The sequence below is a fragment of the Enhydra lutris genome, unplaced genomic scaffold (genome assembly GCF_002288905.1).
Source record: "Enhydra lutris kenyoni isolate GAN:26980312 unplaced genomic scaffold, ASM228890v2 scaffoldscaffold40, whole genome shotgun sequence".
Classification (NCBI taxonomy): Eukaryota; Metazoa; Chordata; class Mammalia; order Carnivora; family Mustelidae; genus Enhydra; species Enhydra lutris.
The window spans coordinates 4,225,213-4,250,073 of NW_019154124.1; the positions used below are offsets into that span (position 1 = coordinate 4,225,213).

Genomic DNA, 24,861 nt, shown 5'->3' on the forward strand with positions numbered 1-24,861 from the left:
GTGGGCCTGTGAAACCCTACGCCCCAAACTCGGAGAAATCAAGTTTTGTTCTCTTGTTGCATTACTTATACTGTGTTGTAGCTGATTTACTTTGATAAGTTCTGTTGATCTTCCCTTGAGGTGACCCTGAATAGATGTTTCTTTGCCTTGTGTAGTCTTTAATTAGTGATCAGGTTTTTAAAATACCCTAAAGCCCCAGGAATTTATTTTTGAAGGACCCTCCCCATTGCCATTTTCCTTTGTGTGAGCATGTTGGTCCTTTTCGTATTTTTCCAGCTTGGATTTTTTTGCGGGGGGTGGGGTGGGCAGTGAGGGCTGCAGCACCCTTTAATAAATAACTTTTAAAGTTGGTTTGAGCAGGACATGGAGTTTCTAAAAATTTCTGAAAGTCTGTGGTACTCTGTTCCTCTCTGCTTTAACCAGATTTAGAGGACTGGTTTTGACTTTGTGTTTTCCTATGAGATAGATAAGTTACTCTTTTTTTAAAAATTTTTTTAAAGATTTTATTTATTTATTTGAGAGAGAATGAGTAAGAGAGAGCATGAGAGAGGAGAAGGTCAGAGGGAGAAGCAGACTCCCCAAGGAGCTGGGGGCCCGAGGCGGGACGAGATCCTGCAAGTCCGGGGTCATGACCTGAGCCGAAGGCCTTCACTCAACCAACTGAGCCACCCAGGTGCCTGATAAGTTACTCTTTTAGAGGAATAATCCTTTTTTATACCCTTTGGTGATGTTGACCTCATTTCATTTCATTTCATCCTCTACATATTCTTGTGAAATGCACGGAGACTTGAGAACTGACCGTGCCGAAGCTGGCGATTTCCTGAGCCTCTTACTCTGAGCACAGCGACCCCGACTCCCAGCTGTTCTGGGATCACCTGGGGGACAGCCTCTGAAGTATGTAACTGACCGCAGTTACTCTCTTATTACCTGTTAAAGGCTTATCACAGGAGAAAAGATTGTCAGGGAGAACTGTTCTTCAGACAGCCTGTATTTTGGTTCCCAGAATCTGTGTGGTCTTTGCATTTGGGTCCCATGAGCAAGCTCCGTGGTTCCCCTCACACGGGGGCCCCAGGAGGCTTGAGGGCAGCAGAATGGCTTTGCCACTGAACCGTGTTCGGGACAGCTGGGGTGTGAGCGTGCTGTGAGGTTGGGCGTGTCTCATCTTCAGGTCCCCTCCTTGTGGTTGTTACAAAGAAATGTAAGAGGTGTCTGTGCAGTGCGTGGCATTCTAGTAGCTTGTGCCATGTCCACTAAGGCAAAGTTGGAAACAAGAGAACACTCTAAACAGGGTGAAATTCTAGACAGTGGTTTTCCTGGGAGAGTGGACCAAGTTTGCACAGGAAACTTCCAGAAAATGTTACTTGAAAATGGTTGAAGCGAGGGAAAGCTCCGGATGATTATGGCTTGGGATTCCGTGTGGCTTGAGGAACTCTGTTTTAATCAGGCAGACCCCTTCTTCTGCACTGGAGAATGTGTTCAGAGCCTGGAGAGATGGTAGGAGGACTTGCTGGCAGACGACTTGCAGCGAGCCCCCAGCCACGGCTGTCACTGTTGTCAGGTGGGGGGTTGGAGGGGAGGATGGCAGAGAGCTTACCAGCCTAGTTTGTCCTGAAAGAGGGGATATTACTGACCTGCTGATGTTCTGGGAGAGGGGACAGGCACTGCAGGGCACTGGACCACAGCACCTGCCCCTTCAGCCAAGCAGGGTCTGCCACGGGTGCGTGAGCAGGTTCTGGCGTCAGGCTGTGGGGGGTGACAGCCGAGAAAGGTGCTGCTGCTGCCTTTGCTCCGCAGCGAGGAGCCGCTTGCAGTACCTGGGCTCTGCAACTCCCTCAGTGCGTTGTCCCTGGGGAGGAAGAGGAACGGGGACGCAGGCAGGGGACCTGAATGGTGAGAGAGTGAAGTTGTGGGAGTTATTTGAGGTCATATGCTCAGACTTGTTCCTGGAGGCAGCTGCTCTGAGCCTCTCGTGCCCTCATGCTTTGCCTGGGCCGCAGACCACCAGGGACAGCTCCTGCTGAGGACAAGCCCAGACCTGGCACAGGGCCCAGAAGCCTCACCTCGGCCCAGCTGGCAGGTGCTGTCTTTACAGGAGAGGCTGATGAGTGATGCATAGTGAACCCATGCCGGGTCGCCGGCGGGTCTCCGCTCAGAGCTGCCCGACCCGTAGCCCTTGGTGCTGGCAAGCAATGTTCACACTGGCCTCCCTGTCAGCAACACGGCCGGTCCTGGGACTCGGCGTGGTCTGTGCGCAGTCACGGCCCGCGGCCCCGTGGGAGCCCGAGTGCTAGCACAGGACCGTGCTGCTGGAGCCACAGGTTGCAGTCGCGCGCGCGCTTTGGGACTCATGTGCGTGAGGCAGGTTTGAGGGGCTTGTCGAGCTGCAGAGCGGAAGTGTGTTTGGCATCCTTGGTAAATGTAGACCGAAAACACTGTGACCTGGTGTTACTTTTCTTCTTCATTTGGATATAAGGGAGCGTTTGTGACTAGGCAAGACATCCTCTAAAATGACTGGGACTTGGGGCTTTGGTCCTGATCACTGTTGAATTATAATAACTGGAGACAAGAAGGGACTTAGGGTTGTTAAAAGTCACAGAACTAGTACGATGATGAATGACGGCCTGTCATGAAAATAGATTTCGCCGTGTGCCCTAGGACGATGCTACATTAAAGGTGGGCTTTGGTAATGTGTGTGAATATACGTTTTGGAAGTAATGAGATCTTCAGTGTATCCATTAAAGAATTTTTTAAAAAACACCTTTGTACCAGAACTGATAAACGCAAAACCGAATACTTACTAATTTGCTGAAGTCACCTTGGAAAATAGCCAGTGGTTGAGAGGGAGTGAACAGCACCACATTTTTGTGCTCTCCGTGCTCCTGGGTGGAAGCAGATCTCCTCCCCACTGGGAGGCCGGGGAGAAAGGAGGCTAGAGATCAAGTGCTGCTAAGTGACATCTCAGTTATTCTGGGTAAAGTGGTTGTTACTAGTTTGAGTTATTTCTTGGCCAGGGATTTTAAAAGAAGCTGGATTTTTTGGCAAAGGATGTAGTTCCTGTTCTCACCCTGTCAGGCTTTAATAACCAGCAAGCTATTCCTTCCGATGCGGACATTAGCCACCAAAGATTGCTCATAAAAATCATCTTGATCGGGGCGCCTGGGTGGCTCAGTGGTTTAAGCCGCTGCCTTCGGCTCAGGTCATGATCTCAGGGTCCTGGGATCGAGTCCCACATCGGGCTCTCTGCTCAGCAGGGAGCCTGCTTCCCTCCCTCTCTCTGCCTGCCTCTCTACTTGTGATCTCTCTCTAAAAAAAAAAAAAAAAACTTTTAAAAAAAAAAAAAAAAAAAAAAATCATCTTGATCAGTGTGTGAAGATGTGCCCCAAGAGAAGCAAGCATCTCTGTGAATTCTGTCCCTGTCCTGTCCTGTTACAGTCTGAAGGTGCCTCCCCCCGCAAATTCACATGTGGGAATCCTAACCCCCCAAATATGGTGGTATTAAGAGGTGGGGCCTTGGGAAAGTACAGAAGGTCATGAGGGCGTCATGAGGGTGGAGCCTTCATGGGTGGGACTAGTGCCCTTGTGGAGGAGACCCCAGCTGGCTCCCTCGCTGCGTGTGCCCCATGAGGACATGAGGCCCGTGACCCAGAGGACAGCCTGCAGCAGAAGCCAGTGTGGCTGGCGGCCGCTCCCAGACTACCAGCCTCCAGGACCATGGGCAAGAAAATAATGTTGATTTATAAGCCACTCGGTTGTACTTTGCGATGGCGGCTAGAGCAGGCTGACACAGCCCCAGAAGTGAGCCATCCTCCAGAAGAGCCCCGGTGCAAAAGTGGTGGTGGCACAGACAGTGCCGGCGGGAGCCCACCTCCCTGTGTGTTGAGGCAGCTGCCACCGTTTGATTAAAGGTCACTGTGTTGAGAATGGAAGTATTAGAGGAGTTGACTTCTTTTTTTAATTGCTTTGATTCTAAGTAAGGCCATCGAGTGTGCTGGAATGTGTAGGATGGTCTGTGTGTGGGACCAGAGACCTTGAATTGCTACTGGAGACTTCAGGGCACGCATGTAACCTGCATGTCCGGAGTATTGGCAGCGTCCTGCACTCCCATGTCCCAGGCTGTGGCTGCAGGGATGCAGCGTGGTGCTGGACAGACCAGGCACTGCGGGGAGCTCTGTAAACGAGACACTCTGTTCCGTGTTCTTCATTCTCGGTTTGAGATGGAAGCTGTTGGAAGGGTTGTGATGCTGCCCAGAATCACCCCAGATCACCAGATGGCCTGATTTCTGGGAAGCGTGGGACCGCTGTGGCTGGGCAGGGTGTGCTGGCCGCGAGTGACGGCCGGGTGACAGCGCGGGGGGCCGCGCGCGCAGGAATCATCTCCGCAGGAGATGGGTGCGGTGCAGGCACCTAGAAAAGGCACCTCACGCCAGTGAGTCTGACACTTAATTGTGGACGACTTTCGCGGCAGTCGGACTTCAAATAGGAGCTCTGAGTGTTGAGGTTCTCGGCGCGATCCGAGGCTCGCTGTGTCTTTTTACAGCCTGGTGCAGAGGGGGCACCCTGAGGGCTTCATACACTCAGAAACCTGCGCCCTGTTCCATCTTGGTGTTTGGAGGTCTTCGTGAGCCAGAAGCTGGTGGCACTGTGTTCTCTCGGCCTGGACGCCCCTGCAGCGACCCCGCACCCTCTCCGGGGCCCTGCTGGAAGGCTGCACCGTCCAGGCACCCCCCGCCCAGGGTTGGGGTGCGAGACGGGAGGACGCTGTCGCAATAATGCCACTGCGTAGAGGCCAACTCAGGACACTGAACACAGCAGACACTTTGGAAAAGAACAGACCCCAGGCCACAGCTGACCATAGGTCCGAATCCATGTTTTAATCGTTTCAATTTGAACTTAAGCATATGATGCCAAAAAAGTGATGAAATTATTGCTGTAGCAGGTTCAGTCAGAGCTCTCCCTGTGTACTGCATCGCTCATCGTGAGCTGCTAACCAGTCGGGGGGTGTTTGGACGCACATTAACTGTGTTGGAATTCTTTCAGTTGTCACTCTGTTGTAAGATTTGTACCTTTTTTTAAAGAGCAGCTTTATCGAGAGGTGATCTCTTGCGTCCCATGCGTTTCCAGGTGGACAGCTGAGTAGTTTCTGACACGTTCCAGAGTCAAGCAGCCGTCTTCACTCTCCCTGAGAAAGCCGTCACCTCACGTGGGTGGGGTCCTGCGGTCTGTGCACTCGGGGTCCCTCCACTGCTTTTGGGACTGCGGGCTTCGTGTGTGTGCAGAGACGTGCCGGCTTGCACACTCGTCTGTTGACGGCTGGGTGGGTCGTGTTTCCACTCTTCGGCTCTTAGGCATAATGGTGCCGTGAGCATTGTACAGCTGTTGGGTGGACGTGTTTTCATCTCTTTTGAATGTGCATGTGTGATGTTGAAGTATAAAACTTCAATTTTGATGAAGTCTAACTTTTTTTTTTTTTAATTTTTTTTTTAAGATTTTACTTATTTATTTGCCAGAGAGAGAGAGAGAGAGAGAGCGCGTGAGCACAGGCAGGCTGAGTGGCAGCAGAGGCGGAGGGAGAAGCAGGCTCCCCGCAGAGCAAGGAGCCCGATGTGGGACTCGATCCCAGGACGTTGGGATCATGACCTGAGCCGAAGGCAGCTGCTTAACCAACTGAGCCACCCAGGCCTCCCGAAGTCTAACTTTTTACGCTTTCTTCTGTTACTTGTTTTTGTTGCTTTTACTTTTTTATTTTTTTAAATTATAATATATGATTTGTTTCAGGGGTCCTGGTCTGTGATCCCCCAGTCTCATATAACACCAGAGCTCACTATGCACATGTCCTCCCCAATGTCCATCACCCTGGTGTTACTTGTACTTTTCATGTCCATTCAGGAAACCATTGCCTACTTCAAGGTCCTGGAGATTATCCTTGTTTTCCACAGAGAATTTTTTTTTTTTTTTTAATTTATTTATTTGACAGACAGAGATCACAAGTAGGCAGAGAGGCAGGCAGAGAGAGAGGAGGAAGCAGGCTCCCTGCCGAGCAGAGAGCCCGATGTGGGGCTCGATCCCAGGACCCTAGGATCATGACCCGAGCCGAAGGTAGAGGCTTAACCACTGAGCCACCCAGGCGCCCCAAGAATTTTTTTTTTTTAAAGTAGGCTCCATGCCTAGTGCGGAGCTCAATGCAGAGTTTGAACTCACCACCCTGAGATCCAGACTTGAGCTGAGATCAAGGGTCAGAGGCTTAACTGACTGAGCTACAAGTTCAGTCATGATCTCAGGGTCGTGAGGTCGAGCCCCACTTTGGGCTCTGTGCTAGGTGTGGAGTCTGCTTCGGATTCTGTCTCTCCCTCTGCTCCTCCCCCAAAGCCTTGACTTGGTGGTGGGGGGCAGGGGTGGGCTGCTGAGGTCAGGGCCATCCATCTGGCCTTGCTGGAAAGAGTCTGTGATTCTCAGCATTCTTTAAGAAGGAAAGGAAGCTCAGTTTAAAGAATAAAGACTGGCACTATTCAGTGTCTAATTATTTGCAAACTTTGAATGAAACATACCTTGGTACATTTTCCTAGGCAAGAAAAAATCGTCAAGGTAAAAATTTGTTGACTAGTCAGGAGCTACTTGTATAATAAGAAATAGTGGTCTCAATCCCCCCCCCCCTCATTTTGGTCTCTTATTTCCCTCCCTTACACATGTTATGATTTTATTTTGTATTCTAAGTGGTAGGAGTGGCTTGGCTGTGTTTCCCGCATGTGATTCGTGGGGCTGGAGCTGCGGGGTGGACCCAAGGTCCTTCCTTACCAGGTGAGGCTGTCCTGACGGCAGCAGCTGCACAGGCTTGGGGGCTTAGAGTTTATTACGGAACATTTATCAGCTATTGTTTTCTTTCCTTTTTTTCCCCTTCGTATCGAACGTCTAGTTAACATTTAGTTAACGTACAGTGCAATATTGGTTTCAGGAGTAGAATTCAGTGATGATCACTTATCTACGACACCCAGTGCTCATCACCAGGGCCCTATTCAGCCCCCACGCCCCGTCCCTCCACCCGCCTCCCCTTCAGATGCCCTCTGTCCGTTCTCTGTCAGTGAGACTCTTAGGGCCGGCTGCGGGGGGCTCGGTCAGTCAGCATCTGCCTTCAGCTCAGGTCAGGATCCCAGGGTCCTGGGATCGAGCCCCGCCTCAGACTCCCTGCTCAGCGGGGCGCCTGCTGCTCCCCCTGCTTGTGTGCGCTCTCTCTCTCTGTCAAATAAATAAAATCTAAAAAAAAAAAAAAAAAGTCTGTTATGGCTTGTTTCCCTCTCTCTTTCTTTTTTTCCTTTCTGCTGTGTTCATCTGTTTTCTTAAATTCCATGTATGAGTGCTTTATCAACTGTTTAGAAGACTGTGTTTCATATTGAATTGAACATACTAACTTGTGCATGTAATCACAGGGCCTAGGCGAGTTTTTCTTGGCACGTTTTTCCAGCTGTCTGCGTGGCCACATGTTTGCTCCTTGGGAGGCCGTTCCGTATTCTGTGATTACACTGTTGTGCTGTGGTCAGTACCTATCGGTGCCTAAGACTGTTTTGCACGTTTCCTGTTTTCCTGACAGCCTCTTTGCACATAGTTTTCTGTGTGGAATTACCTGGTGGAAGGAAGGTAGATATTCTAGTCTGTTCTTTAGAAATCTCTGTTGGTTCACAGCCAGTTAGGCATGAATACAGATTGCCCTGGTCTTCTGCAGTGTATCGTCTTCATCAGTGTTCTTTTTTTTTTTTTTTTTTTTTTTTTTTTTATTTATTTATTTGACAGAGAGATCACAAGCAGGCAGAGAGGCAGGCAGAGAGAGAGGAGGAAGCAGGCTCCCCTAGACAGCAGAGAGCCCGATGCGGGGCTCGATCCCAGGACTCTGAGATCATGACCTGAGCTGAAGGCAGCGGCTTAACCCACTGAGCCACCCAGGCGCCCCTTCATCAGTGTTCTTGTGCAGATTTTAAGGCGGCTGTCTCCAGTAAAGCTTCTTTCTTTACATGGAAGATTGTACTTAATTTGAAATGATTTTTTTTTAAGATTTTATTTATTTATTTGACAGACAGAGATCACAGGTAGGCAGAGAGGCAGGCAGAGAGAGAGGGGAAAGCAGGCTCCCCGCCGAGCAGAGAGCCCGATGCGGGGCTCGATCCCAGGACTCTGGGATCATGACCTGAACCGAAGGCAGAGGCTTAACCCACTGAGCCACCCAGGCGCCCCTGTATTTTAGTTTGAAACCGGCTCCGTCAGAAAGCCATTCCTTCCTTGTTCTGGGCAAACTGCGCGTCTCAGCAGGTACATCAGTTCGCGAGCCCGGGGCGTGTTCCGGGTCAGAAGACATGAAGGTCAGTGAAGTTCTCTCCCCTTTCCAGAGAACTTGCCTTTAGCTTGTTGTGTGTGAACTTTCCTAGTTTCCTTAGGCTGGCTCTGCTGAAAGCCACAGTCACCGTAAAGCCCCATAATGAAGCTGGAGTCCGGGGCACCTGCTTTGCCTTTCTAGGGACTGTGGAAATTACTCTTGTGATCATGTTCTTCTAGTACCAAACATTCTGCCATGTAATTAAGTAGTATTCATCAAGTGGATGGAGTGTGGTTTGTTGTTTTTTAAGCCCTATTCTCCTGTTAGTGAACGCTTGTAATTGTGCACGTCCCTCTCACTTTGCAGTGTGTGTGATTTGGGGCGTGGGCTGGTGGGTGCCGAAGCTCCAGAGCTGGGATTGCAGATGCAAGGGGGTGAACTTGGAGTGGCAGCTTGGACTCTGTGCTCAGGGACATGGTCTTCCTTCCATAGGAGGGAGCCCTCTCCTCTCAGATAGCAGGTCCACCTTCCTCAGAAAACAGACCTACCGACAGTTCCATGCCCATGCTGCAATCTGTCCTCTGTCCTTGTCCTCAGAGTGTTTTCCGTGCCATCCCTCTGACAGAGGACGTTGTTCCGAATCCTGTGCATGCCCGATTACAGCTCTGTAGACCTACCGTTTCCCAGGAGTGTCACTGAGAAAGCGCGTGGGCCAAAAGGAAAGATCCTTGTGGGTGGAATTATAGTCGTTTCTGCTTGTGTTTTTTTATTTTCTGTAACGTGCTTTTATCATCTTTGTGATGAAAGAAAGGGGGGTGGGCTAAGTTGAGATGCATAAATTGGTGAGCCAGGCCATGGGTGTGGGGTGGGAAGACCTTTGTAATGAACACCATGAGGAGCGTCCCTGGTGGCTCAAGTGCTAGCTGGGTGCGGAGGAGGCGGAGGGGACAGGAAGGAGCCCAGGCCTGAGCCGTGAGGGGAGTGGGCGCTGGGAGCGCTTCCCTCACCTGCGGGAGCTGCTCCCGAGGCCTCTCCAGGGGCAGGGGTGGGGTGTCCTGTGCAGATGTCTAACTGGAAGAAAAAGGGAGTTACTCGTCATGAAAGGGATCCTCACCTTTCGGTAGTTTGACTTGTGACAACTTTTGTTCCTATCCTGGAAAAGGCTGTTGTCCGACCATCGACCGGATCGTCAGTCCCTGTAGCTTGTCAGTGGGGGCTGCTTGCGACCTCCGCCTCGTACGTGCAGCCAACACATTGGCACAGTCTAACTTCAAGAGCCGATGTCCTGCTCTCTCAGATGTTGGAGCACATGTGTAGAAATGAATGGTATTTGATTCAGGTCGGCCTCTAAGGCGGGGTTGCTTGCTACAGTAGCCGCTAGCGGCTGGTGAAATTTAAACAAAGGGGAACTTCAGCTCCTCAGTCGCACTGATAACCACGTCTCAGGGCTCAGTGGTCACCTCCAGCTCGCAGCTGCCCTGTCAGGGAGATAAAGTGCATCTCTGCCACCAGAGAAAGTTCTGACGGCGCTGTTCTAGAGGGAGAGACTTCCTTCTCTCTGCATGGTCACATGCAGAAGTCATGCTCCAAGGGGTTTATATAGTGTGTATCTTCAAGCTTTTTCTAAGCCTGTTTACAGACTGCAAGAGATCCCACATTGGTGGGACAGTAGCACCTTTGTCGTTCTTTGCTAAGGAAAACATTCTGAGTGGGAGCGCCCCTTGCTGGCTCCAGAGGAGCCACGCGACTCTCAAGGATCTCGGGGTCGTGAGTTTGAGCCCCACATTGGGTGTAGAGTTGACTAAAAATATATACATACATATACTCAAAAAAAAAAAAAAAAAAAAAGAGAAAATATTCCGGGTGAACTCGACACCTCTGCTCATTTAAAAAAACCTGGAACTGATTCAAGTGGACTGTTCCCTGTTTGATGAACCCCTTATTTGCATTTGCCAAGCTTACTTGAAATATGACACAGCCTTGTAGACCTTGAAGGACGACCATCTTGGGGGGGAAGCTGGTTTGTTCGTTGTGGCTTAGTGGCTCAGTGTCGGGCAGGTAGGTGTGTGCTTCCTCACACGCCCGGCCGGACCACCCGTGGGAAGTGCACATCTGGAGCTTTCTTGACCCTGCCTGTTTCTTCCCTGTAGGAGAGCTGCGGCACATCACCAAGCTGAAGCCCTGGAGCCTCTTTGACGTCCTTGTGGAAAAGTACGGTTGGCCCCACGAAGATGCTGCACAGTTTACAGATTTCCTGATTCCCATGTTAGAAATGGTTCCAGAAAAACGAGCCTCAGCTGGCGAATGCCTTCGGCATCCTTGGTTGAATTCTTAGCAGATTCTACAAATAGAGCATTCTGAGCTAGCAAATGTTTTCCAGTGCATTGGACCTAAACGGTGACTCTCATTCTTTAACAGGATTACAAGTGAGCTGGCTTCATCCTCAGACCTTTATTTTGCTTTGAGGTACTGTTGTTTGACATTTTGCTTTTTGTGCACTGTGATCCTGGGGAAGGGTAGTCTTTTGTCTTCAGCTTAGTAGTTTACTGACCCACTCTCTTCTGGAAACAATAACATGTCTCGAAGCATTGTTTGTGTCGTGTGACATTCAAATGTCAGTTTTTTTGAACGAAAAATACTTTCCCCCTTGTGTTTTGGCAGGTTTTGTAACTATTTATGAAGAAATATTTTAGCGGAGTACTATATAATTTACAATCTTAAGAAATTATCAAGTTGGAACCAAGAAATAGCAAGGAAATGTACAATTTTATCTTCCGCAAAGGGACATCATTCCTGTACTATAGTGTATGTAAATGCACCTGTAAATGTTAATCTCCATTAAATATGGGATGGGGACTCAAATTTCAGAAAAGCTACCAAGTCTTGAGTGCTTTGTAGCCTGAGTTGCATGTAGCAGACTTGAACTGCTCCCAGGAGTGGGGCAGACTTTTCATTCCATAACAGTCCTTTTACATTGGATTTTAAAGAAAGTGGCTCTGAGTTATGTCATTCCCTATATGGCACTTTAAAGCAAGACATGCTTTCATTCTAAAATACGTATTATAGTTTTAGCACTCCCATTCATATTTTTGCATATTTTTTAAAAGTACTTTAAAGGAAAAAGAGCAATTTCCCTTTAAAAATGTGATAGCCCGGTACCATGTGGTGTTGCCTCCTCCAAACACTGTAAGTTAAACTCTACGTAGATTAAATTGGACGACAAAACCATGTGCAGTGTGTGGAATGAGAAAAAACAAAATATATATGTATATATATATATATTTTTTTTTTGGAGAAGTTTGCTTGTGTTTGTCCAAAACCCAGGTATGGTATGCACAGTTAGCAGTGCAGCGGGCACTAGCCTGGCATCTGCGAGGTCGCGGGGATCGCGCTCATTCCGTAGGCGGTTAGCTGTGCGGCTACAACGACATCACTAGCTTTTTCATTGTCTTCCCATGCACTGAGGTTGAGAAAACGATTTTCCCTTTGCAGGTTGCACACGATTTTTGTTGATGCATTTCCTTAATGTTGTAGAATCCAGGACACAAACCATAGTAGGCAATACAATTTTAGAATGTAATATATGGAGGTGTATTTAGCCTCTTTTAGAAGTCAGTGGATTGAATGTCAGGTTTTTTAAAAATTTTACATTCAGTAAGGTGCCTCGTTTTTCTTGACTTTGTCCATTAACATTTATCCATATGCCTTTGCAATAACTAGATTGTGAAAAGATAACAAGTGTTGTAATAATAATCCATTGTTTGAGGTGCTTGCGGTTGTCTTAAAAATTAAAGTGTTTTGGTTTTTTTTTTTCCAGACATTGCCTTGGTCATTGGCCTATATTTGAAGCGATAGAATCAACAAACATTTGCTCTCCTTTTAGTGTAGCGTAACCCCAACTAAAGAAGTACCCACGTTCCCATTGCAGGGAAGGTAGCTGTAGAACATGCTTAAGCCTTATTACAGGAAATCATTGTTTTTTAAGAGTAGAATATGGACCTAAAAGAATTGCTGTAGGACAGATGCACTACCTAGGATTTTAGTGACTCTTTTTCATTCACGTTCCATCAGAAACCTACTAACTGCATTGTGTTTGAGCACTGCAAATTTTTTTAACTGTATTCACCTTGAGGGAACAGACGATAGAGCGTAACCACTTTCGTAGGCATCACGCATGCTGTGTTCTGACAAGGCTGGAGGTTATCCCGCCGGTTCTGCAACAGATGGTTGCTGCAGTTTCCGTAGGAGCCGTTCTCACGAGAACCACAAAGCACGTCTTCCCTAACTCTGAAAAATCTGTGTCAGGGTTTGTAGCACACTTGAATGAACTTGATCTAATGCAGTTTTGGCTCATGTTAGAAAATAAACTCAATTGTTAGGAATTTGGAAAGATCTGTCCCTTACACAATGTAAAAAAGTTCTAGAAGGAATGTACATTTGTATTAGGTATAGTCTGGTTTGTAGCAGAAGCTCGGTGGCTTGATGAGAGAGAATACTGCGCCAAAGGAGCGGCGCTGGTGCGTGGCTCACTGAGGCCAGCTCAGTGGTTTCAGTGAATGTCCTGGCTTTTCCTCTCATTAGTCCGTGCCAAGTCTTCCTGGAAAAGGACAAGCAGTGGATCGTGAATGTGGCAGATGAGAAGCTGGCTGTCTGGAAATTAGAACCGCTCAAAGGCCAAAAAAAGCAAGTTTAGAGGCTTCAGGAAAGCAAACTTTTCAGGTGAAAATTGATTTACTCACTTGCCTCTTCTTGTACCTGAATCATTCCTAGTTAGTTAAACATGATAAACTGTTTTTCTCCTTGGGTAGAGAACTTCAGTTTCAATTAACAGTTGAGATTATTCCTTAAATTCCACTTTTTCTTCCATTATTGTTTTTATAACTTGAATGAAATTCTGGTAGAGACGATATTTGAGAGTGTATGTGCCCTTCATCAAGGAGTCAAAGAATAAAAGAGATTCTGCAGTTCATAGAAAAGCTTCTCTATCATTATTTCTGTCGTAGGCAGATTTATCACAGGAGTTTTAAATCCTTAGAACAGTCCTTTGAAAGAGGTGAAGGCTACCGCTCACTGTGCTGATAGTTAATTAACCACCTTTGTTCTGTGAAACCTCGGGCTGGGTGACGTGAAGCCGTGATTTCTTGGACAAGTGTTTCTTTAGCGAATACCGTAAGTAGAGTGTTGTTTGCCAAGTCAAGAAGGGTGAAGTTGACCCAAATTCTTTTAAAACTTGAAGCTGATTAGAACTGAGCCCTAAACACAGCTTTCTTCCTGTACCATGATTAGCTGGTTCTTAAAAGGAAATGGACATTAAAAGTTACTGTAAAACATCTTTTATTACTGCCAAATCTTACCCAGTGATGTTTATGTCTGTTGAGGTTTATCTCCAAACCACAGAATGCTGTGCCAAATTATGTCAGGTGAAAATTGGAAAAATGTGTCATTACTTATGGTTCTACCTAATCAATCCTCCGAAGAGGTAGAAAACAAAGAGTTTTTTCAAAACAAAAACTAGCATTGGGTATTTCAGCAAAGTGTCCGTCTGAGAGGCTGTTTTCATTTCACTTGAGAACTCCTAAGAATGATGCCGTTTTCCTTTATACACCTGAAACAAATTTTTAAGACCTCCTATTACTACTTTCTTTTTAATACTATAGCTAGATGGTAAATGTTAATTTAAAAGGTTTTCAAATAATTTTGATTCATCAGTAGGACATTGCTGTCACGCATGTTCTACAATGTACAAACGAGATACTTGTGTTGTCAGGCAAAACTACGCCATGTTTTTGAACAGCTGTCAGTTCCACTCTAGAACTCGATCACGTGTAATACTTAACGATATGGACTCATTTTGTATGACGTCAGCTAGAGGTAGCGCCTCCACCCAGCTTAGAAGTTTCCTGCAGAAATGACAGGAAGGAGCGTTAAAGGAACAGCCCAACTGCTTACTGCCTCCTGATGTCTGCTACAGTCCAGCTGAGGTAGGTGTAGCTGAAGAAAACGGAAGGCTAACCCCTGACAAACTAGATCTGATGAAAGGGAACTTCTCGTTAAAAAAAAAAACACCACACTGGCTTAAACAGACTCCAATTTCAGAAGTTGTACAGGACAATTTGGTAAAACTGACATAATTGTGATTTATTAACATGAATTAAAATGCCCAACCAGTGCTTCAATGTGACAGTATATTTAAAATAAAAAAGAAATTAAAGGCCATATACTGTACTACTTTCACAAAGATCACACAGTTTTGCAAAGACTTGTCATATGTACAATGCTATATATCAAATGAGAAAAGCTGTAAGCAATTATATACGCAAAAGAAATGCAGTATTTACAGTTTGTCAGGAGACGTTAAAAATCATCTATACATTAAATTACATTCTGCTTGCAAATAACCGATAAAACAAAATGAGCCATGTCCACACCAAACTATAAAGATCTGTATTGCATTTTTTTTTTTTATACCTAAGATGCACTCACAGAACTGCTGACAGGAAAAAAAATCCTCATAGTGCCATTACTTAGCTGTGTACTTAAATGCGTATGTATAAAATAATATAGAAAACATTCACTAAATGAATTTTAACTGCAACAATAAAATTTAAAGATCATGTAGCATCAAATCTACTGCCAGAAAAACAGCTGGAATGTTCACTTACAAAATAAAGATACCTAATACTGGCTTTTAACAGCACATTTTTTAAGGAATTTTAAAAAGCAAAAATGGGAAAAATACAGTGAAAGAGCACTGGTGTTTGTTTTTTTTTATACAAAGTTTCATGTACAAGCTTTAAAAAGTACCTTAATAGGTACATATGAAATATACAGTTTATCTTACAGAACATTTTAAAAAATGTTTTTGGAGTCCATTTTAATGCCACCCCGAACCATGGTAATTGTTCTGAAATGTTGGTGGCACCTGTGCTCTGTGAATTGGAATCTGTCCAGGCACTGGAGATGCCTGCTGAGGTCCTTGAACCCCATGTGGCAGGGCCACAGAGCCAGGGTGAGGACAGAACCCTGAAGCAGTAGGTGTTGGAATACTGTTTGGTCCTTGGGGCTGGAGATGAGGACCTGCGACTGGTAATGGACAATGTGGCCCTGTTCCAGAAGGCTGGTGTTGGGGTCCCGGTCCCAGAGTGGTGTGATGTGTGGCTTGGGAGGGATACGGTGGTACGGCTGGATGAGCACTTGCAGGGAAGAGTGGAGGTCCTTGAGGAGGTGGATGGTGTAAGGCTTGAGCAGAGGTGGTATGGTGCCCAGAAGCCAAGACACTGGAAGGTGGCGGCGGCGGCGGGGGTGGGGGGGGTGCCGAACTGACCACATGCTGGTGTTGTGCTGGTAGACCTTGGAGTCCCGTGGAAGGATGGGGTGGCGGGTGGTGATGAGGGGCAGGACCGGGAGGTGGCGGGGGTGGTGGCAAATGGTGTCCAGCAGTCTGAGAATGAATGTGGGACCCGGGGGTGACCGCGTGAACAGGCCCTACGACATGAGCGACAGAGTGTTGCTGATGGGAGCTGGGCTGCTGCACGAGGTGTGGCCCTGGGGCCGGGGGAGGGGGGGGCGGGGGGGGCACCCCAGCAGCAGCAGCAGTTTGATGGTGAAGAGGAGTGTTCGGAGAAGGCAAGAAATGCCCCGGAGTGACGTGGTGGCCTGGAGCCGGCTGCTGGCTGCCGCCGCCCGGAAGTGCTGGATTTGGTCCTGAAGCAAACACAGTCTGTTGGGAAAGACTACCTTTAAGCTGATTATAATTCTGAAAGTTGGCAGAGGGCTGCTGGTTCTGATAGTAAGACGAGGAAGAAGGGGGCGGTGGGGGCGGAGGGGGCGGTGCCGTGCTGCTCAGACTGGGGGCGGTGAACGGACTGTAGGTCGCCGAAGACTGTCCTGAGGGCGTCTGCGTGAACAGTGCTCCGGACGGGGCCGGCGGAGTACTGGCCGGAAGGGTCTGTGCCGCTGGGTAGAAATTTCTCTGAGGCTCTCGCTGAGGTGTTCCCACTTGAGGCGACTGTGCGTGATGAGGCCTGTAGGGCGAGCCTAGCTGCTGGGAAGGGGGCTTTGGTGAGAGATACCCGTGCTGCACAGGCGGGTGGGGTGTCGAGGACTTGGGAGGATTTTCTACGTGAGGGGACAGAGGACAGTGCAACTTGACCGGCGCCGAGGGCAGCTTCTGTGCAAGTTGCTCGACGGAGCTTCGAGCGAGCGGCTGAGGAGGGTTCTTTGGAAGTGCTTGGGTGCTGTTTAACAGCTGCTTCTGGGGGAGCTCTGCTTTCAGGTGCACCCCGTTCTCCACCTCCGACGTGGCAGCTGCGGCCTCCCAGTGGGACTCGGACTTTGTGGCTATTTTCCCATGCGGCTGAACAGGAGGTATGGGTCCCGGGGACGCGGGCTGTGGAGAGAAAACGAATCCATCCGTTACCAGGGGTACGAATGGCACTTCGGGGTTCACTTTAGAAAGGGGAAGCGGGTAAGGTGGACTGGGGAGGTCCGTCGCAGAGGCGTGGGATCCTGCAAGGGCAGCTTTTTCACTAGTCCACCGAGTTCTGGTGCTGAGCTTCCACCAGATTCTCTGGATTAATTTTTATGGAAGACAAGTTTAAGGAGAGAATGGTCTTTACATTCCATTAGCCTTTTTCCCCCTCAGTGATCCAACCTGCTTTCGAGCCTTATTCTGAAAGAATTCACTGAGCAAGTTTCAGTTCCGTAACAGGACCTGCTGCACCCAACCTATCACCCGGTCTGAGTAAATGAACGTGCTCACCCCAACTGTTCTGACCCGAAACATCTCTCACGTTGTTCAGACATGAACAATCCACGTATAAGATGAGTCAGTGTATGTGATGTCACATAAACGGAAAAAGAGCCCCAGTCTCCCACCCCTCAGTCCTTAGTTCGCACAGCACCTGCCGCCACACGAGACCAGCCCCTCTTCCTGAATCAGGGTGGCCAGAGCACTGCTTCTCAACACGTGTCATCTGACTTTTTGTTTTTAGAGAACGGACCACGTGGTCCAAAACCGTATGCAAAGACTGCATTTCCTGGGGTGACAGAGGTGGACCTCCAGGAGAAAATGTAAAGGACCGAAGAGCAGTGAGCACGTTAGACCGTGTGATGCCAAAGTGTCCAAAAATAGCAAACTGACGCTTGGGATGGCAGGAGAGATCTCCACGTGCATGTGAGCGCCGCCTTTCCCGAACAGCCATGTTCAAAGGTCAATTTTATTACCTTGCTCATTTTTGAAGGGCTTTTACAAGTGTTTTGAGAGGTGTCTGGGGATGGACATTCACTTGTAGTCACGGGCTCTGGATTTTCAGGGTCAGGATCTGTAAAGCAGAAGAAAGTTGGAGTGAATGGAACATTGCACGACCAGCGCTGCCTTGCACTGACATTATTCAGCCCAACTCTGTAGAAAGGTACTTTCCTTGCTGAGTCAAAAAGCTTTTTAAAACGATAACCACGATAGGTCATCTGCTTACTGACCTTCCATAAGTTCACTGAAAGGAGGGACTGGGCCCCTGGGTTGCAACTGGGGAATGTGATTTGAATGAGATGAAGGTGAAGACGGAACATGACTCGGTGAACATGGGACACATGGTGACTCTCCCCCTAGAGATGAAGCAGACCCAAAGAGAACATTAGAACCGCAAAGAACGAGGGTGCACAGGGATTAGCTGGCTCCGCTTTTGGGCAAAGGAACAAGCTCACTCACCACTGTCTTTATCTTTTCGGTGATCACTGAGAAGTAGTGCTCGCTGGTAACTCCTTTCTCTCACTTGCTCCACTGAGGTTGAAGCAGTCCTTGAACATAAAATCATACATTCAATTCAAGGAAGCTACTGCCAGCTAGATTAGTCTTTGTCCTTGATGGTCAACATGTCCTCTCAGACCAAGGCTTTTGCTCTGCTGGGAAAATACTCAGGTGTAAAGCTTTGAAAGTAGCCAGACTCCGGTCCTTTGTTTTAAGCAATCTCTTGGTGGGAGAGGGGTGGGGGGCTGAAGTGCATCCACACTCAGAATGTCATGGCGGGCACCAGATACACTCTTCACAGGCGAGCCTGTGTCTGCACTGTGAGAGTAGTGGGACGCGCTCAGGGGGAAGGGGACCCAAGAGGAAAGTGAATGAGCCCTTCTGCCCTCTGCCAAGACCCATCCCATATCCAGCTTTTGCTGTTCCTACTGAAGAAGTACTAAAACCTGGTTCTTCTTTTCTGTAACTGGTTAGGGATCTAATGAAAGCGCAGGCAGGATACAGACTACGATAAAAGTTCTCTGGAGAGGGATATTATGAAAAAATCGAAAACTGTCAAAGAGGAAGCACAGTGGACCCTTAACATAGGCAAATACAGAGCGGGTTTAAAGCCCTGTCAGCAAGGAGGAGCTCTCCGAATTAGGACCGCACACATCTCTCTCCTTCGAGCTGGGGGAATGATGACAAACAGGAAGAGAGTTCGCTACCCAAAGCTTGTGCTTTGCAGAACAGCATACTTCAGATCTCTCTAGATCTAGCTGTGGTCACAATCAGCTACAGAAAAGATCCTGCCTGGACGATAAAGAACAGAGACTCCTTTAATTATAAGGTCTACTACTCGGAGTTCTAAAGTTAGCAGTGAGCTCTTTCAGACAGGCTTACCATTGAACTTCCGGGTCGTTCTTCTCACTGGCAGAAGCTTCCTTAACAGGACAGTTATTGCTGGTTTCCTCCAAAGTAGCACTATAAACGGTAGCTGGTGTTGGTAACGGCAGGCTAGCGGTGCTTTCTAGCTGTTCCCCGCTTTCGCTCCTGTTGCCACACCCGTCACCACTGTTGCTCGAGTTGCCGCTTGCGTGAGGTGACACACTAACCAGTGGAAAGTGCTCGGCCTTCGAGCCGCTCTTTCTGGCTTCCCGCTGTCGTTTACGGTACTCTAATAGAGAGACCTTGAGCAAGAAAGTGAAGGAAAAGCAAATCTTTTATTCTTGTTTTGTATGTCAGAGTCAATCTATTTTTTTTTTCTAAAGAGAACTACTATATTTACATTAGGAAAATTATGTAAAATAATTTGATTTTGAACAAATAATAATAATTAACAATTACCAATGCCTAGTATATGCCAGGCATTGTATTTAGATGATTTACATACATTATCTCATTTAATCCTCACAACAACCCTATGAAATAGGTATATTATCATCCCCATTTTACAGATGAGGAAATTGAGTAACTCACTCACTCAAGGTCACACAGCTGGTGAGTGTTGGAGCCGGGATTCGAACCTAGGTCTTACTTGAAAGCCCGTGCTCTCTCCACTATACTACATTGCTTCCCACAAAGTTGCCAACTGGACTCTGTTATAAAAATTAAAAGCACACATCACTAAAATTCTTTGACTTGCAAAGCAATAAGCCCATTAACAAATAAAATAAGTGTTGTAGTTCATTCCATTTCTCTGCAGTAAGGCATTCTAATTGTCTCAGTATGTCTGCTGCCAACCAAAGGTGGTAAGTCAGGGAACATACAATTATTTACAGAACACTTTTCAGAATACTCATATCCACGGCCTAAATACTATAGATATTATGGATGAAGAAAGAAGCATTTCTCCAATACAAGGCTGCCTGTTCTACATAAAATAAGGATATTAAGAACACAAGTATTATTTAACTCTCTTTATTTGGCTAGGAAGTGGTTATCTTGAAGTTACTCTTTCAGTAAAATAAATCATCTTGAGGTTTCGATTTCTGAAACCGTGCTTGTAAGCATTTCCCATATCACTAGAATGTTCTACTTCTCTGCATTTTCTAATTGAGCATTTACAAAAGGTTTGAAAGTGTACATAACACAAGTTTAACTTGAATACCTGGAGTATGAATGCCTTACATAACACATAACTGCTAATAACCCTCGGAAGTAGTATGAAAAAGACACTATTAAAAGGACTAAAATCGTTAAATTTGTAACCTTTTTCTTTTGTGGTGGATTCTGGGGTGTGCAACTTCCGTCGATCAAATTGTCATTAACAGTCCGTCCGAAACCAGAAACAAGCCCATCTTCTGAAGTACAAAACACAGGTGTTTCCATAAATATGCCTCTAGTATCATCCTGCATCAGGCATTTTGACTCACTTATTCGGAAGCCTCCTCCAACCTCCAACTGATGTGAGGGCGTCAGGTCCCTCAAGTTAGAGTTTACTGAGAAGTTAACTCCTGTTCTGTCAGGACTCTTTACCCAGGAAGAATACAATGTGCCCCGTCCAGAGTGAGCAGATTCCAGTTGGCTGTTAGGATCAGTCCTGTCATGTGTAGGTGGTTCCATGGTTTTATGTAAGGCAGTTTGCTCGATTGCCTCGAGTCCCAGCTGAAGGTCTGACACGGATTCCTTTTCCCCAGGGCACTGCCTGCTAACTTCAGTCCTACTGCGAGGGCTGGTATAACCAATAGTCTTTATTTCTTGCAGACCAAGGTCAGTTAAATTAGAATTTCTAAAAGGCCCCAATGTTAACATGGTTGAAGATCGGTCATATCCCTGTTTAAGGAGTTAAAACAAAAAAAAATTACACAAATAACCACATCTTGAGACTATGTACTATTTTAAGATCTCCCAATAATTTAAGCAAAATAATGGTAAGAGGAAAAGGTCACCAATTTAAACAATCTTTCTGCGTAACTCCTTACCTCTTGATTATAAGTGCGTCTCTTAATTTCTGGAGAACTTTCTGGGGAAGAAATATTCTGTATAAAATAAATAAGTAGAACTGAAAATTAAAATCTATAAATCCATGATACTCATAGAAATCCAAACTATTACAAAGACTGTGGTTTTAAACTTCTCTCTATTTCCATTCCCCCTGTAAAATCTCTGCCTTAAGGTCAGTTTGATACAGAGCCATTCAGTCTGACACCGAGTATCAGTAATATCAAAGTTATGCTCATTTTAATAAAAATATAAAAGTTTAAATTCACATCAATGCACATTCCAAATTTACTCTCTTGGTTTCTTAAAAATGTTTTCTTCCTACTCAAAGCACAGTAGTTCGGGGGCAGTGGGAGCTGTTAAGTACCATCCCCATAGGTTTTCTTTTCCCCATTTAAATTTCTCACCTCAAAGTGCATGGTATTTCCTGGTGTGCCAGGAGTTACTGGGGTAACCGGTGAATATATGGGCTTATAACCATTTCTGCAGGCTTCATCATCTGATTTTACCCGTGGAGGAGTGGCAAATGATGGGTCCGTGGGAGTAATATCTGTGTGAGTCGGTGTAGCATACGGTGAAGGAGTAGGTGTGGAGGTTTCAGAGTAAGCAGAATCTAGCAACTGATAAAGTCTTCGTTTTTTAAGTGGTGTAGTTAGATCTGTTGGTGAAATAATAATTCAGACATTATACTGCTGGTATTTGCTACATTCTGTATTCTGGGCAAGGTCAAAATATCAACAATAGTAATTATGAATTTCACCCCCAAACTAAATTTCAGGGTTTTCAAAGACACTACGAACATGAAACAAGCTCTCCCCACCCCCACGAGTTAATTTTACTACTATAGCATGAATTATCTTGCCAAAGTGCTTACAGGAGAGTTCTTTTCGATCTGAGAAGCAGCCCAAAAATTCAACCATAAGCCCCAATATATAGGGTACTGCGAATTTAAGGTTTTCATGTTTATCTTCAAACAAAAGGTTAGACGACTGAAAACAATAACAAAATGCTTTCATAAAGCATGTAACAACTAGAATGTGTCTGTTACACAAGCTGTGTACATCCTACCACATTCTTCAAACTAAAACAACACTGAAAAGAAATTCTACCTGGAAGGGAACAGCTATCAGTTAGTAGTAGTGGACTTTTACTTTCACCATTGACTGTAGGACTTCTGGATCTTTCTTGACAGGGTGAATTAAATCTATGTAAAATTGCTGAGTTTTCCTCTTCTAAGGCTTGTTTCAACCATCGCTGAAATACATAACAAATGAACAGGAATCAGTTTGTAGCTCTTCACACAGCCTATAAATGTAGAGCTGATTCTAAAAGCACTTCACCAACAGGGATGGTAGTAAGGAAGGAGACTGGCACTTGGCTATTCCTAGATTTTTATATCCAAAGAATGGTTTACCTTCTTGCATGAGCCTGAAATGTTTTCAGTAGGTTCTTTTCTTCTCCTTTTTTCTGAAAGGAATGGTGAAGTAAATCGAATATAGTGCTTAGGAGTAGAGTACACATGCGGACTGTAGGCCAGGCCTGGTAAGGAATTGAGCTGGGTAGCTAACACCTCAGGATCTGTAGTTATGCGCAGAGGCCTTTCTGAAAGGCTGTCTGAAGGTTTTCCTGTCTTCTCATTCTTCTCACTTAACCATTCATTGACCAAGTGCTAGAGAAAAGAAAAATTTGGATCACTCTATATATAATTGCACAGATTGTCCTACTGAACATTTTTATACCAAATTTGAAATTGATATATTATCCAAAATGATACACTGGGCAATCATTACATTTCTTTGGTTAACTTACCTTACTTCTAAATTTTGTATACAACAGTACTCTTCCAGGAAGACCTTGTAAAACAGCAAGGTCTAAGAGACTTCAGTTCTATCTTACAAACACAAACATTAAATTTAGGTTTGTTATTGCTTCTGTTATCATTGTGTAAGAAAAATCTGGTTTTATGCAGTGTTTTTGTACCCTGGCTGCCTATCAGAATTTCCAATGATGAGATCAATGCATATATATTTAAAAAAAAAAAAGTGTCAGCATTAAAAACCCTGCTTTAAAATTTACATAGCCCTTTTTATATTAATTCTGTTGATTTATTTTTATCTACAGTGTATGTAATTTAGAGTTTACTTATTATGAATATACCTGGAACCTACTACTCACTTTTTTTTTGTAGGCTGGTTACAGTTATTTAATAAAGCAATTGTAATGGGCACGGAAATAAGGATTACATCTGTCAGCACAAGCACATTTTTGTTTGCTGTGTGGGCATTCATATCCTTCTATCTGGTAATCAAATGATATTCTTGTTATTTTTACTCTAATTTGTTCTAAAAAAAAAAACTTAAAGTAATATATGCATTCTCACACATAATTATACACACAGTGAAAAATAATCTACCGACACTGTCTTCCGGTGATAATCATTAAAACATTTTAGCATCTTTTTTCCTTTTTTTTTTTTTTTACCCCCTGTGTCTGTACAACTGCATATCCTGGACAAAGAGAAAGCTCGTGGAGTCTGCAGCCAGGCTGCCTGGGTAGGAATCCTGGCTTTGCCACTCACACCGTGACTTCTCTACATCTCAATCTTTATCTGTAAAAGAAAGGTCGTAACAGAAACTAGCTCTACAAATAGGATTATTTTGAGGATTGAAAGAGCTAAATAATATTTATAAAGCTCTTCAAGTAGCACAGTATCTGGCAGAGTAGATACTATGTCTTATTACACTGAATGAAGCCTTCACATTAGGGGAAGTCATGATACTTTCATGCTCGAACAGTATGTTTAAAAGATTGGAATACCATCAACAAAACCTGTGGCAAAGGAGGCTTTTTTTAGAGAATCAGATGGGAGTAAAGTCTACATCTCTGACCAGGAATTGAAATAAATTGATAGCGCCACCATAACTAAGCCATCTAAAAACTAAAAGGCAGAATTATGTCATATCTGTAGTCGAGAAAGTAGCTTCTCTTTTAAAACATGAGTTTTTCTTTTCACTAATCTAAGTTACAAAGAAAAGTTGCAGTTGTTTTTTGTCCTTCCAAAGTGGGCAAAAATAACTGCTCATTGTTGACAGTATCAAATTAACATATATTTAAACTGCTCCTCGTTAAGGCAAATGTTGGCTGGCTTGTTCAAGATCCATGGGGCAGTGAGGAAGAGTACAGCCTTCCAGTTAGAACTGTGTTTAGATCTTAAGTCTCTAACTAACCCTCTGACTCGCCATTAAAATATACTCCCAGATTCATCCCAGATGTTTACTGAACATACTTTTGGTTTTACAGTACCTACAAACTGTGCTGAATCTGGTAAGAACAAGATAAAGTTTGAAAACATTTTGTGTACAAGTGTACAAGAGGAATCTAGTTATGATCTAACCCCTCCCCGCTCAAAAGAGCCCAAGGATTACCACTTTGCTATCTGTGCTCCACTGTACTGTATTCTACTGGGGGTTGGGGGTGCTTTGTAAGGATGTTCTGTTATTCCTGAGCTGTGAAATTCAGGCTGGTTTAGCTCAGTGAATAGTTTCTCGTAATTGCTTTATTAAGTCTTAACAGTTTTTCAAAGATGAATAAACTTGAAAACTACCCTTTATGGCAATCAGGAATTTCTTCACATTTAATTCTTATAATCTCCCTATATTGTGAAAACTGTAGGAAGTAAAAAAATAAAAGATAACATATATAAAACCATTTGTTTCTGCGAAGTATAAATTTAGTACACAGGATAGGCAAAAAAAAAAAAAAAGGAATTTTGATAAATGATTAAAATCATTACATTGTGATTTGTAATTTCCAAAAGGAAGTCTTGATATACTGACCATTTTAACTCTGTTCGTAACAACAGTGCAAACATTTTTATTAACTGATTTTATTG

General features: G+C 45.3%; 2 protein-coding genes across 8 annotated transcripts in view; one reads left to right on the top strand and one right to left on the bottom strand.

Moving 5' to 3' along the window:
• LOC111155212 (SRSF protein kinase 2) overlaps window positions 1–11,171 on the top strand; it is a 252,401-nt gene extending 241,230 nt beyond the window's left edge. For all 5 annotated transcript variants that reach the window (XM_022515317.1, XM_022515318.1, XM_022515316.1 and 2 more), the window contains one exon: window positions 10,450–11,171. In XM_022515317.1, coding sequence (XP_022371025.1) covers window positions 10,450–10,634 — 185 coding nt within the window. In that variant the 3' untranslated portion in view covers window positions 10,635–11,171. The remainder of the gene's footprint in view (window positions 1–10,449) is intronic.
• A 3,245-nt stretch (window positions 11,172–14,416) lies between these two features.
• Window positions 14,417–24,861, bottom strand: part of LOC111155211 (lysine methyltransferase 2E) — a 97,643-nt gene continuing 87,198 nt past the window's right edge. For all 3 annotated transcript variants that reach the window (XM_022515315.1, XM_022515313.1, XM_022515314.1), the window contains 10 exons: window positions 22,384–22,638; window positions 22,079–22,223; window positions 21,377–21,627; window positions 20,951–21,007; window positions 20,238–20,801; window positions 18,930–19,216; window positions 18,009–18,097; window positions 17,780–17,905; window positions 17,525–17,622; window positions 14,417–16,688 (listed from right to left, as the gene is read on the bottom strand). In XM_022515315.1, coding sequence (XP_022371023.1) covers window positions 15,174–16,688; window positions 17,525–17,622; window positions 17,780–17,905; window positions 18,009–18,097; window positions 18,930–19,216; window positions 20,238–20,801; window positions 20,951–21,007; window positions 21,377–21,627; window positions 22,079–22,223; window positions 22,384–22,638 — 3,387 coding nt within the window. In that variant the 3' untranslated portion in view covers window positions 14,417–15,173. The remainder of the gene's footprint in view (window positions 16,689–17,524; window positions 17,623–17,779; window positions 17,906–18,008; window positions 18,098–18,929; window positions 19,217–20,237; window positions 20,802–20,950; window positions 21,008–21,376; window positions 21,628–22,078; window positions 22,224–22,383; window positions 22,639–24,861) is intronic.